General features: G+C 40.8%; 1 protein-coding gene across 2 annotated transcripts in view; it reads right to left on the bottom strand.

Annotated features, from left to right (window-relative positions):
- Positions 1–12,922, bottom strand: part of SYTL5 (synaptotagmin like 5) — a 104,487-nt gene that overhangs the window by 55,516 nt on the left and 36,049 nt on the right. For both annotated transcript variants that reach the window (XM_057310641.1, XM_026513291.3), the window contains exons 3-5: positions 5,126–5,241; positions 3,596–3,704; positions 564–698 (exon numbers count right to left, since the gene is read on the bottom strand). In XM_057310641.1, coding sequence (XP_057166624.1) covers positions 564–698; positions 3,596–3,704; positions 5,126–5,241 — 360 coding nt within the window. The remainder of the gene's footprint in view (positions 1–563; positions 699–3,595; positions 3,705–5,125; positions 5,242–12,922) is intronic.

The raw sequence follows: 12,922 nt of genomic DNA, 5'->3' as shown, positions 1-12,922 counted from the left end.
AACACAAGCGGGGGGAGTGGGAGAGGAAGAAGCAGGCTCCCAGCGGAGGATCCTGATGTGGGACTCGATCCCAGGACTCTGGGATCACGCCCTGGGCCGAAGGCAGACACTTAATGACTGAGCCACCCAGGCGCCCCGTGAGCCACCCAGGTGCCCCGTCTTTAAAAAAAAAAACATTTTAAAGCTAATATATATATATATATGTATATATATATATTAATCGCTCAGATGTTTCTTTTTCAGAAGCTTAAACAGAAAGAAGATCAAGAAATCTATGAGAAGAATTTATTTTCCCTGTACACCTCCATTAGAACTGCAGCCTTAAGTCCCAAGACATCAAGTCTCATCCCTACAGGTAACACAGATGATTCTGATAGCTGTGACTCCAGAAAGGTAAGTGCTCCCTATTTCAATTAAAATAAAAATACCCTCCTGTCTTTTCATATTATGTTGGGAGTTCTCCAAGAGGTAATCCTTTACAGGTACCTAGAAGCACCATTTGAATAGAAATACATCAACCTTCTTCTCAGGCTCTACTACTGCCCAATCTGTATGTGCCTTACCTGTCCAAACCAGGGACTGACTTTAAACTCCGAAAGTTTTGGCTGTCTAAGTCCAAGCTGTAGCTCCGCCCACTTTCCATTTTTGGAGTTATGATTTCTCCTCTGGTTGCTGACCTGAACTTGGCCAGAAGAAATCTGAAATTATATAAATATGTCTATACTTAAAAGGTCACATTAGAGAAAAGGCATTTCAAAATTTCCTTTCAAGAATACCATTCCTTAAAAAAAAAAAAAAACAAAGAATATCATCTTCAATATTCTCAACAGTAAATAATTCTTCAATAACGTGGCCTCGGGGCTGATTGGTTGTGGGGAATTCCTGGTGCCTCTGCCATACACTGTCAAGGGGGAGGGGACAGGCAGTTATCACCTGCTCCCAAGGCCGCCCCACTTGCTGGTAAGCCAGGTCTCTGTCCCTGCTCGGAAAAAGACCATCAGCTTTGGAACTCCCCACTGTCACCTGAGAAGGACAAATATCGCCTGGGTTGAGTCTGTATTCAGGGATGCTAAGAATAGGGAGCCTGGACTCCCCTTGCTCAGAAAGGGGAGCTAAAGTGATTCTCCGGGACAAACTGAGGTGGCCACTGATTAGACTAAGCTCCATGAGAACAGCAACTCTGCCCTGCTGGTTTCCTGCCCGTTCCCCTGAGCCTAGAGTGATGCCTGGTACACACGAGAACCCGATCAGTTCTTGCAGAGTGAATGACTAAACCCAGGTGGTGGAAACCATCTTTCTATCTTTCGTGACGTTTCTCCCCGTGGGAGTGAAGTCTGAACAATGGAGTGTCTCATGTAGGATGAAATCTGACTCCACTGCCATTTTACTAAATTATTTAGAACTTGAGCAAAAATAGCTTTTCAGGAACTGAGATTTGAGTCATGATCCAGGCTACTGAGTGTCCAAAACATGGGGGTTTTCAAATATACTTTAAAAAAAGAACCAAAGCTATATTCTTGTTATGACAGCATTGAGAGAAGCCAGTTCATTTATCTTACATTCGGGTTTTCTAGGGGGAAAACATGTATTCCACAGGTACGGGGACAATCGTAATAGAAGCTGCCAAGATGTCTCCGTTTCAAAGATATATCGAGTGTCTTGTCAAAGTGTCAGAAGCTTCAATCTAACTGGAAAATTACATTTTTTTGGTGAGAACAACACTTAATATAATATCAATCTGTGCTGCTCTGGGAACCCCCTTGTACATGACCCCACGTCCACTCTTCTACTTAAGCTGTTTCTTTCATGTGGAATCACTCTTCCCCATCTTTTGCTATCCTGGACCCCCACCCACCTTTCAAGGTCCTCATCTAGTCACACTTACAATTTGATGTCTTTCCCAATGGCCTCTGTGACCTCCCGACACTGATTATCGAAGCCCCTTATTTAAGATTGACTTAGTTATTCATTGCCTTACGATCTCTCTTGTAGTGAATTAACACTTCCCTCTTCATTTAGAAAGGCTTTCAGGTAGCTCACATTGTCATCTTACACTTTCCCGAACTTCTTCTATACGTATTAATTTTCTAGGCCGTGAACCTTTGCTACCCAACTAGCTGTTACAGTCCTTGAAGACAGATCCATCAGATCTCAGTTCTGAGTTCCCACAGGGTGCAGTCCAGAGCTGTGATTGTTTTTAATTCAGAGTGTATACAATTCATTGTGCCGGTGGGTTACTTCTTATCTCCTGGCTCCAAGTTCATCGTTCTGTGACCTACGTGGTGAAGCCTGGGCTATGGGTTTGCAAATTACAGCTCCTACAAGCACTTGGGGGCTCTGAGTGGCTTGTCCAATCAAGTCATTGACTGTTTTCGATGAGCCAGGCACCACGCTGGAGGCTGTAGCGCGAAAAGAAAGAAAGCAAAAAGCCACAGGTCCAGCACTAAGGGAGCTCATAGTTCAGCGTGTGCTGGGGCTGGGGAGTTGGGGCGTTGGGGCGTGGTGTCAGACTACAATGTAACATGAGATACACAGGCACAAGGCCTTGAGGGGGCTCCAAAGGGCGACAAGCGGACTCAACCTGGGAAGAAGGACCGATACGTGGGATATATGGTCACTCCAAGCTCTCTCTCACATTCATCTCTGTTCATTAATGAAGACATGGTTCGTCATGAGTGTCTGAGTTACAGGCCATTTAGGTTTCTTTTGCACTCACAGTTCAAATTCTAAGAACAAAAACCAAACAAAACCAAACCAGACTTTCTCTAGAGCCAGAGAAAGGCTTAGATACTAGCAGTGTCTCAAACTGCTTCCCGCTGAGAGAACAAAACAATGCTACTTAGAAAGAATCATGAAGTGACTTGGTGGATATGAGAATCCTCACTACCTAAGTCACAAAACAGACCGACGGTTGCCTGAGAAACGAAGCCCTGCAAAATGCAGAGCTGGGAAGCAGAAGTCGGCCTTCTGGTCCTTTCCACCTGCCTTTTAGGGGCCTCCTATCTCCCCTGAGGAAGCCCTGATGCCCCCAGTTTCCTACTGCCTCCCTGAATCTTGCTCCCCTACGTGATTCCCATTCTGATTCTTCGTACTTGAGACATATCTTTTCTGAATTAAGTTACTGGGGTAGCCAAAGATGATTTCTTCCTTAAGGAAGCTCACATTTTAAACAGGGGACACTATGTTTTAGGCCCAATTAATAAATCTTCCATTTGGATATTTCCTATATCAGCACTTAGGCTGGGCAAGGGTGGTGACAACCGAGCGAGTTGTCACCTCTTTATGGACAAGACTGGTCCTGACATGAAAGCTTCTACCTCAACATAATGAGAGCCTTTCAGTGCGAGACCAGATATGCCAAGTGAAAGAAAAACTTTTACAGGTTCAGGTCCAAGGGGACCTTTAATTGTCTAAGACCAAAAGTAAATAAAACTGCATTTCCTGAGGGGAATGATAGGAGAATGTTGCCTTGGTCAGGTATGTTGACCTTCTCTGGGTCACTGAAGTGATATCCAACTTGAAAAACTATGGAGTTTTTATTTCAGAGGTTTCTAGAGTAAAGAGCAACTATTCCCTTGGAAAAGGTGTGTCTTACCCCTTTCTCCTGGGTCCATCATGACTGGCCTTTTGCCTGGCAGAAGGTGAAGTGTCTGCCTTTCCTGGGTCCTGGCGGGGTTGCTCTTGACTTTGTACTTCTTCAGTTCCTCATTAAAAACAATCAGAAGACAAATTTCCATACAAAATTGCCAGAAATGAGAGCAATTTTTTCTTCTCCGTTCTCTTTCCTACGTTAGCATGGGACAAAGAAGTCTACAATAATCGGCGATGACATTCCCATCCCATCACAGTTATTTCTAATCTGCTGACTGTCCCGGAGTTAAATGAAGACGAAGATCAGGACTCATCTGTGGGAGGTTTGCTGAGATAAGCTTTCTAGGGATGACTGCGATGGAGGGGGATACATCATCCCGCTACAGATATTTTTAGGGCAGAAGAGCCTGGGTTCATGAGAACTTGAAATCCCTAGAGACCGGGATTATAGAAACAATACCTGATTTCTGAGCACATAAACCAGATTCCCTGTGAGGGGGAGCAGCTGTGTCTATACCTCATGACTTGAGGGAGTCTACATTCCTAAAGGTTCTGAGGTTCGAGTGGGGAAAGCAGTCAGAGCTAATTGCTTCATTCTAACTCTCTTCCATTCTACCCCCCTGTGGCATCAGACCTGGTCTCACCCACAGGGGAAAGCCCTTCCTTGCTAGGGCCACAACCAGAAGTGACACTGGAATCATCCCAAACCTTCCAGCTCTACCTGCCAGACTTAACATCAAGGGCATTTGTCTCTGGCTATGAAAGATGAGAGGCCCTAGCAACAGGCCAGAAGATGCCTCCCCACACATGAGCAATAGTCCCCTAAACACAAGTTTCACTCGATATTTAACCAATTAAACTGTCGGTTGAATGCACAGAACAGCAGTCTCAAGGTGGGGTGTGATTTGCACTGGGTGACAGTATAATTCTTCATTGAGTAACAGGGCCCTGAGCATTTCAGGCCATTTAGCATTCTGGTTCCTGCCCACTAAATGCTGTTCGTTCCACCCCAGACATTGCAACAACCAGAAACACCCCCTTGCATTTCTAAATGCTCCCCTGGCTTGAGGGAGGAGGGCATGGTACACGCTCTCATCGTTTGGTTGAGAACCACTGGATTAGTAAAAGGAACGTTTAAAAGCAATTTTATTGAAATATAACTTGTTGAAAAATCAAGGATTGCTTTCACAATATGAATCATTTAATTCATCTGTTTTATGTTACTTTCTTAAATGTCTAGTAAAATCCTGGAAGTGCATTCAGGGAAAGAACTATCTGTGATGAAGATAAATGCCTCCTTTGAAAATCTCAGTGTGTCAGATAGATGGAAAATCACTGTGGATTTTATTTTCTACCGACTTCCTCTTCCCTTGTATGAATTGCAGATTGAGATTTCATGCTACTGAGTTTTGAAATGACCTAAGGGATTCAGGGAAATTCAACTACGTTCATTTGCAACATATGTAGGGAAATTACAGAGCCCACCAAAATGGAGAGTAAGACAGTTTTGAAACCAAATAATTGCTTTAATTACCTGGACTTCTTCTCAAGATGGACTGTCGGACTACATCGGTGCCCAGAACATTGACTTGCTTGAAACGCTTTGCCTTTTCTTCAAAAAACCATTCACCAGTTACGATCCTTAGCTGTCTGCTCAAGGGAAAAGGGGGAGAGCATTGAAATTCAGTTATTTAGCCAAATAATTAACTCTCGAAAATCCCTAATTGAGTGAAAAAATAGCCAGTCATTTATAGAGTCTATCTCAATGTCTCCAGTATTTTACGGTGATTATAATGGCTACTATTACTTGAATATATACTATATACCAGTTACTTGCTAATTGCTCTTCATGCTTCATATATTTTTATCCACATAACAAACCTGTGTAAACATTATTATCCTCTTTTTATATATGAGGAAATTGACACTTAGAGCAATAAAATGACATGTCTCCTATCATATAGCTGTTAAGTAAGATCCTATCCCAGGCAGTCTGGCCTAGGGCTCAAGTTCTTAACCACTGCATTGGTGGGAAAATACGCTTCAGTGGAAACAGGGGGGAATGAATGAAGGTTTTGAATTATGAAGGGGCCAAAATTAGACTCTGTTTTAGAATGATATCTTGATGTAATATGATGACTGGCTTAGAGTAAAGACCAAACGGAATAAAGAGACAGGTTTGGCCATGGAAATAGTCCAGAAGAGAGATGACAAGACCCATGCTGGGGAAATGAGGAGATAAATTAAAAAGAGGGGAAGTAGAGATAAATTAAAAATATAGAAAGTAGAAGGGCCTGCCTGGATTTCATAATCAACCAAATGTTGAAGGGGCAAAAGAAGGATCTTTGTTTTTTGTTTTTTTTTTTAAATGTTTTTTTATTACATTATGTTAGTCACCATACAGTACATCCCTGGTTTTTGATGTAAAGTTCCATGATTCATTAGTTGCGTATAACAACCCAGTGCACCATGCAATACGTGCCCTCCTTACTACCCATCACCAGCCTATCCCATTCCCCCACCCCCCTCCCCTCTGAAGCCCTCAGTTTGTTTCTCAGAGTCCATATTCTCTCATGCTTCATTCCCCCTTCTGATTACCCCCCCTTTCTTTATCCCTTTCTTCCCCTACTGAACTTCCTAGTTCTTACGTTCCATAGATGAGAGAAATCATCTTTGAACAACCATGCCCATTTTTAAAGGCCCTGCCTGCAATGACTACACGAACCCTTTATCTCAGTTGCACAGGCCTATTTACCATTCTCTGAACATGGATTATCAAAGTGTTGGTACAGTAGCGTTCAAATACCCCTGTCTGAACACTTCTACAGAGGACTGTAATGGAAAAGAGGTTGAAAGGTAGGATTGGGTCATATAATGGAAATCTTTGAATGTCATGTTAAGGAGTTAGAGTGAACTCTCAGTTTTTCTAAGGCTACGGCTAGATGATATAATCTCTGGAAATTATATGGACAAAGGAGAAACCAGAGGCAGGACAATTAGGAAATTATTGCAATAGGTAGAATAGGAAATGATGAAGATGTATATCAGGGATGGGGGCAAGGGGTGAAAAGAAGGATAGAGATTCTTGGGTCACTGAAAATCAGCAAGATTGGTGACAAGTCAGATGTGGTGGCTGAAGAAAAGCAGCTGAGAATCAACTAGAGATTTCTAGCCCTAGGAATCATACACATGTGATTCAGCAACTAAGTGTTCTTAGAAATTAATAACTGGATCCTAAATTTAAAAAAAAAAACCAGAAAAATATGTCAATATGTTCCCCACCAGCAATTACTCTGAAATGCTACTTCTCAATAGAAAAGACAAAATTAAATTATTTTTTAATAATATTTTTTTATTATGTTATGTTAGTCACCATACAGTACATCCCTGGTTTTTTATGTAAAGTTCCATGATTCATTAGTTGCGTATAACACCCAGTGCACCATGCAATACATGCCCTCCTTACTACCCATCAAATTAAATTATATATGAAACACAGTTCCACTAGTGGGGATAAAAACGGAAAATGTTACCCTTGGAGCAAATTATTCACTGAGAGGAAAGACTATAGCATGTATCTCTCAGATTTACTCCCAAGTGCCTAGATGGTCTGTTGAGAAGCAAGGGCTACTGGATTAGCTACAAACTACATACAATGTATTTATGGAATATATCAAATCTAAGAAAATCTAATCTACCAAAACAAAATGCTTGAATGGGTTGAATTATTTCTGGATGCATCTCAAGTGCTCCACAGACTTATATATCATTATTCATGTTGGAAACAGAGGTCGTAACTGTGCTATTCTGAATTCTCAAGGTGTCTCTTCAAGGTTCCTGTCCCTCCGTTATTCAACCAAATGCTTGGTGCTGCTATGACTGCACTTTGCTAATGGAATTAAAGTTATTAATTAGCTGACCTTAAAATAGGGAGATTGTCCTAGATGATCTAGGTGGACCCAAAGTGATCACAGAGCCCTTAAAATCAGGAAGAAGAGGAGGAAGTCGGATCTCTGATGCTTCAATGCTAGAGAATGGGAAGTCAGATTTCAAATGTGAGAAAGATCCGATGCACTGAGAAGGCTCTGAGATGTAGACATCAACAGGCAAGGACCAGAGAGAGAGGATTCTCGGAACGAAGGCTGGCTCTTAGCTAACAGCAGACAAGGAAACAGGAGCCTCATTCCTACAGCCATAAGGAATCAGATTCTGCCTACCAAAGTGAGCTTGGAAGCCAAATCTTTGCAAAGCCTTCCAGTGGGAGCTCAGCCAGCCAACACCTTGACTTCAGCCTTGCGAACTTGACCAGAGAAACAGACCCAGCCAGCCCATGTTTCTGAGCTACGGAAGGGGGCGATAATATATTTGCACTGTTTGAAGCTGCTAAATTTGTTATGAGGGCAAGAGAAAAGGAAAACAATACTCCAACGTAGCAATATATTTGTTTTAATATCCAACTCAGGAAATGACGTGCACAGGTTGTGAGAAAATAAATACAGAAAATTCAGGAGACCAATAGGGCAGAGGTTGGCAAACAATGGTGTGTGGGCAAAATTCACCCCCCTACATGTTTTGTATGGGTCTGGGAGCTAGGAGTGGTTTTTACATTTTTTTGTGGTTGGGAAAAAAATCAAAAGAACAGTATTTCATGACATATGAAAAGTATATGAATTCCATTTAAAATCAGCGTCTGTAAGTTTTATTGAAATACAGCCATGCCCATTTGTTTATGTATTATCTCTGGCTGCTTTTCTACTATAAAGCAAAGCTGAGTATTTTTAGCAGAAACCACATGGTCTTCAAAGTTTCAATATTTACTCTCTGGAATTTTAGTTTTTAAGAATTTGCCAACCTCTGCAATAGGACAGAGTTTACACAAAAAGAAAAAAACGGAAATAAATATAGATTAGCGACTGAAAGTGACCCAATAGTGGCATACCAAAAATCTCACTTCTGTTTTTATTTTTTTTTAAATCTTGCTGGGATATGGGGTGAGCTGGAGAGCACACCACCAGCAGTTTTCTGTGTGACAGGGGAAGTGGGACATCAACTGTCTACATGCCCCGGGAAGTGGTCCTCCATATCATCTTTACCATATGTGCCTAGAGCTGCTGCCAACACCTATAACCCAAATAAGGTCTTCCCAGAATCGTTAGTCATTACCTCTTGCTATCCTTGTAAAAACAATAACTATAATCCTTGTATTTGCTCAACTCCGATGTGCACTTGAGTCATCTGTCATTCCAGAGCTCTGCAACATCAGAACAATCTCTTGGGACTGTGCCTTTGCCACGTTCTCTGGTCCTGGAGGTAGATGGGAGCCTTGTCGGAAGAATGAGGAGCCAATACCAAGCGCGTGTATATCATGTACCAAGTAACGGGCTAGGCGCTTAATACAGATCTCTAGTCCTCACTGTAAGCCATGAAGTAGTTGTTAGTATTCTCTCTTTCAGAGGAGGAAACCAAAGCTCACAGGGTTAAATAACTTGCCAAACGTATAATGGCGGTATGACAGAAACAGGATTTATACTGAAAGCTCATACTCTTTACATTTGGCTAAACCGCCAGAAAAGAACACAGAGTTGCCAGCTATAACAAGGCTTTAAGTAAAGATGAAAACTTAGGGAAGTGAAGGAATACTACATAGCATTTCATAGGATGGGCTATGATTGTGCACGTGTGTGCAGGCACACATCCACACATGTATCCTGGGGGTAGACTGATAGGAATAGAGCAGAATGAAAGAGTAAAGAAAATAAACACGATACCCACCATGAAATACAAAAGACTAATTCAAAGGCATACACGCACCCCTACATTTGTTGCAGCTTTACAAAAGCCAAACTACAGCCCAAGTGTCCAAGGACAGATGAACAGATAAAGAAGATGTGGTGTCTGTGTGTGTGTGTGTGTGTGTGTGTGTGTGTGTAAACACACACAGAATGTTATTTAGCCGTAAATAGTGAAATCTTTCCATTTGTAACAACATAAGTAGAGCTAGAGAGTATAATGCTAAGCAAAATAAGTCAGTCAGAGAAAGACAAATACCATATGATCTCACTCATATGTGGGAACTTAGGAAACAACAAACGGACAAAGAGAGAGAGAGAGAGAGAGAGAGAGAGAGAGAGAGAGAGAGAGAAACTAAGGAAGGCTTTAACCAAAGAGAACAAAACTGATGGTTACGAGAAGGGAGGTGAGTGGGGTGATAGGGGATATATGGGATGGGGATTAAAGAGTACACTTAATCATGATGAAAAGAAAATGGAAAAAAAAGAATATTCTAGCAGTATTTTTATAACATTATAAACTGAAACAGTATAAATGCTCATCAACAAGAAAACAGACACATTACATGATGATACAATAGGGAGGATAAAGATGCATGTAATGGTATTCACATAAACATGGATAGATTGCACAAAAAATGCTGAGCTAAAAATGTCACAAAGAATATATACAGTATGATTTCCATTTCTGTAGCACTCAAAAATGAAAAGTTATATATTACCTAGGCACATATCCAAGTGCAGCAAAAACCATGAAGTAAAGCAAGGGAATGAAAAATACAAAATGAGAACAGTCTCATTCTTAAACTGGGTGATGAATACATCACATTACTGTTTAAATTGTACATACACGTTACAGAGTGTCTTGCTACATATGATAATTTGACATTTTTTAAAAACCCTCTAGTCTATGTAGATGTTAAGATACTCCTCCACAGTAAACAAAGCATTCAAAACCTGGACAGGGCTCTTGTATATAATTAATAGGTGACTCAAAAATAGCATGTCAAGGTGCTCAAAACAGTTTCTTACCACTCCCAAATTCTCTGGATCAGTGTGGGATCACTCTGATGTGAATCTTTCCCTTGTAGCTAGATTCTGGAAACTTGATAAAGTGGACTGATTTTGAAATCACTATGTGGCAACTGCCAATGCCCATCAAATCAAAGATCACCAGGAACCCACTAATGTTGAACAAGTTGAGATATTTTTTTCACCACAATGAAGGAAAACACATGCCATGAGCCATGGTGCATCTCAGTAAGAGGGCATCTGAAAGAGTTTAATATAGGATTTGGATTTATGGTAGGTAATTTTGGAGAGAGTTCAAGGGAGCAGGGATTTGGTCTAGATTAGGTGATGTCAGGAAGTGGGGACAATGCGACGACTGGTGTCTTAATAGTTTTTATGTAGATGGAGGGCAAATGAGAATAAGGCTGAAGCTGCAATTGGTAAGGAAGCAGCAGGTCATTCACACCAGTCAGGAAAGGGGTTTGTTTTGTACTTTGTGGCTTGAACGGTCACCTTGTTTTTGTCTATTCTAAGACTATGTACTGTTCTTCCTTTGTTTCACTTCATCATGGTTGCAGTGTAATCCTGTGGGATGCCGATGCTCTGAGATTATGTCTAACAGATGAACACCATGGCCTCCCTGTGAGTGTCAGCTCATCTCCTAACAGCATCAAAGCCTGCATGCAAACATGAGACCGGTTTCCAGATGTCAGGGGCTGAATTTCTCTTCCTCATAACAAAGGACGATACACTCCCTTTTGCACTCTCTCTGTGTATCTTGCAACTGTTGGTACTATCTTCTTTCAAGTTTACTGGCGGAGACCCATATTTTATCTATTTTGGTTATATTTCATCTACTTCAGTAATTATTACCAATTCATCAAAAATAAAAACATCAGTTTCCTCCTTCTTTAAAAAGACAAAGACTCTCACAAGGATACACAACAGCATGAAATGTCACATGGCATGAATAGAAGATCAGGTCATCAATACCATAGAAGTAACTCACTTTTTGGTTCCGTCACGTTGTCTTTCGGAGTTCAACTGGAGTGCTGATTAGGAAAAATGATCATTATGACTGTCTTTGTGTTGGATGGCAACTGCCACAGCTAGTATAATTATGTGGAATTTTGTAGTTCTCATTAAGAGAGCAAAATGAACTAACTGGCTGTGTCAGGGTCCCTTTCATTCTGTTTCTAGAGTTAAATCTAAGACTAGACCTACAGCAACGAACTTGTTAAAATGAGAAGTGATTGTAGAAAATGCCTAGGGCCGCTCAGCCCATTGTAACAGGTAGCCTCCCTCCATCAGTCCTTGCTATAAATCGTTCCAGTGGTCCAGCAATAAAATCTCTTTATTTTGATCCAATCCGAGGTAAATGACAATAAAGGTTGTGCTTCCAACTGATTAGAGAATGAGTCACTTTCTGACTCATCTCATCTCTTAGAGGTCAGGGTGAGAATTTCAATTTTATGGTCTATTAAGCATGGAGACAGCCCAGTGGTGTTGCAGCATTCCCTCACAACAAACAAAGGGTGTTCACTGCCAATAAAATATCATTCATGCTTCTTTTTGAAAACTAGTCCATAAATGGCAAACAAGATACTTCTAATACTGACAGATAGTTTAAGTCTCAGAGATCACACAGACTAGTAGCAGGAATAGTGGAGAAGTAATGGTCTGTTTTCAGCTTTAAAAATAAGGAGGGACTTTGATAAATCAAATTAGACACTCATCATGTAAATTTCCAGCTGTCACAGAAGGATGTAAGTTTTTGTCATAGAAGCATAAGAATTAACTGAAAGCTCTGTTTCTTCCTCCAGACATTTGAATGCATAAAAACAGAGTTTACGTTACTGAGGAGACAATACTGTAATAAACTCATCTTCCTCCTTAGACTGTGAAACCATTGAGGGTAGTCTATGTTTTATTCATCTTTGTATCTGAATGTCCTAGTATACCAAAAGGTTATCAATAAATATTATAAAAGGGATGGATGGATGGGTTGATACATGGATGGATCAATTGGATAGGTGGATGGTTGGGGTTATTAAGTTATTGTTTCATCAATAAAAGTAGTGCAAGTGATTCAGAAGTTCTGTATCAATGCATTAACATCTACTATGGAAGACACAGAACTTTCAATTTGTTATTATTTATTCTTACACCCTTCTGACAACTGGTATTATGTTTTTCTGTGACAGCTGAAAATTTACTGTGTTCCGAGGGCAAATGTACTTGGCATAGCTCATGGACTTTTTGTATTTTTTTAGTCCCATGCTGCTGACAGAAGAAAACCACGTTTGTTCCATAACTTGCTTAAGCCTGAAATGCTTTAAGTAGAAACCTGCCATCTACTCACTCACTCACTCACTCATTCATTCATTCACTCATGTATCCATTCATTTGCTTATTCATCCATCATTAACAGTCACTGAGTACCCGCTATAGGCATTCTTTTAGGCCCTAGAACTACATCAGTGAACACTGATAAAAACCCCTGCCCTCATGGTTATAAAGCTTATATTCTA

The sequence above is a fragment of the Ursus arctos genome, chromosome X (assembly GCF_023065955.2).
Source record: "Ursus arctos isolate Adak ecotype North America chromosome X, UrsArc2.0, whole genome shotgun sequence".
Taxonomy (NCBI): Eukaryota; Metazoa; Chordata; class Mammalia; order Carnivora; family Ursidae; genus Ursus; species Ursus arctos.
This window is presented reverse-complemented; position numbering and strand designations above follow the sequence as displayed.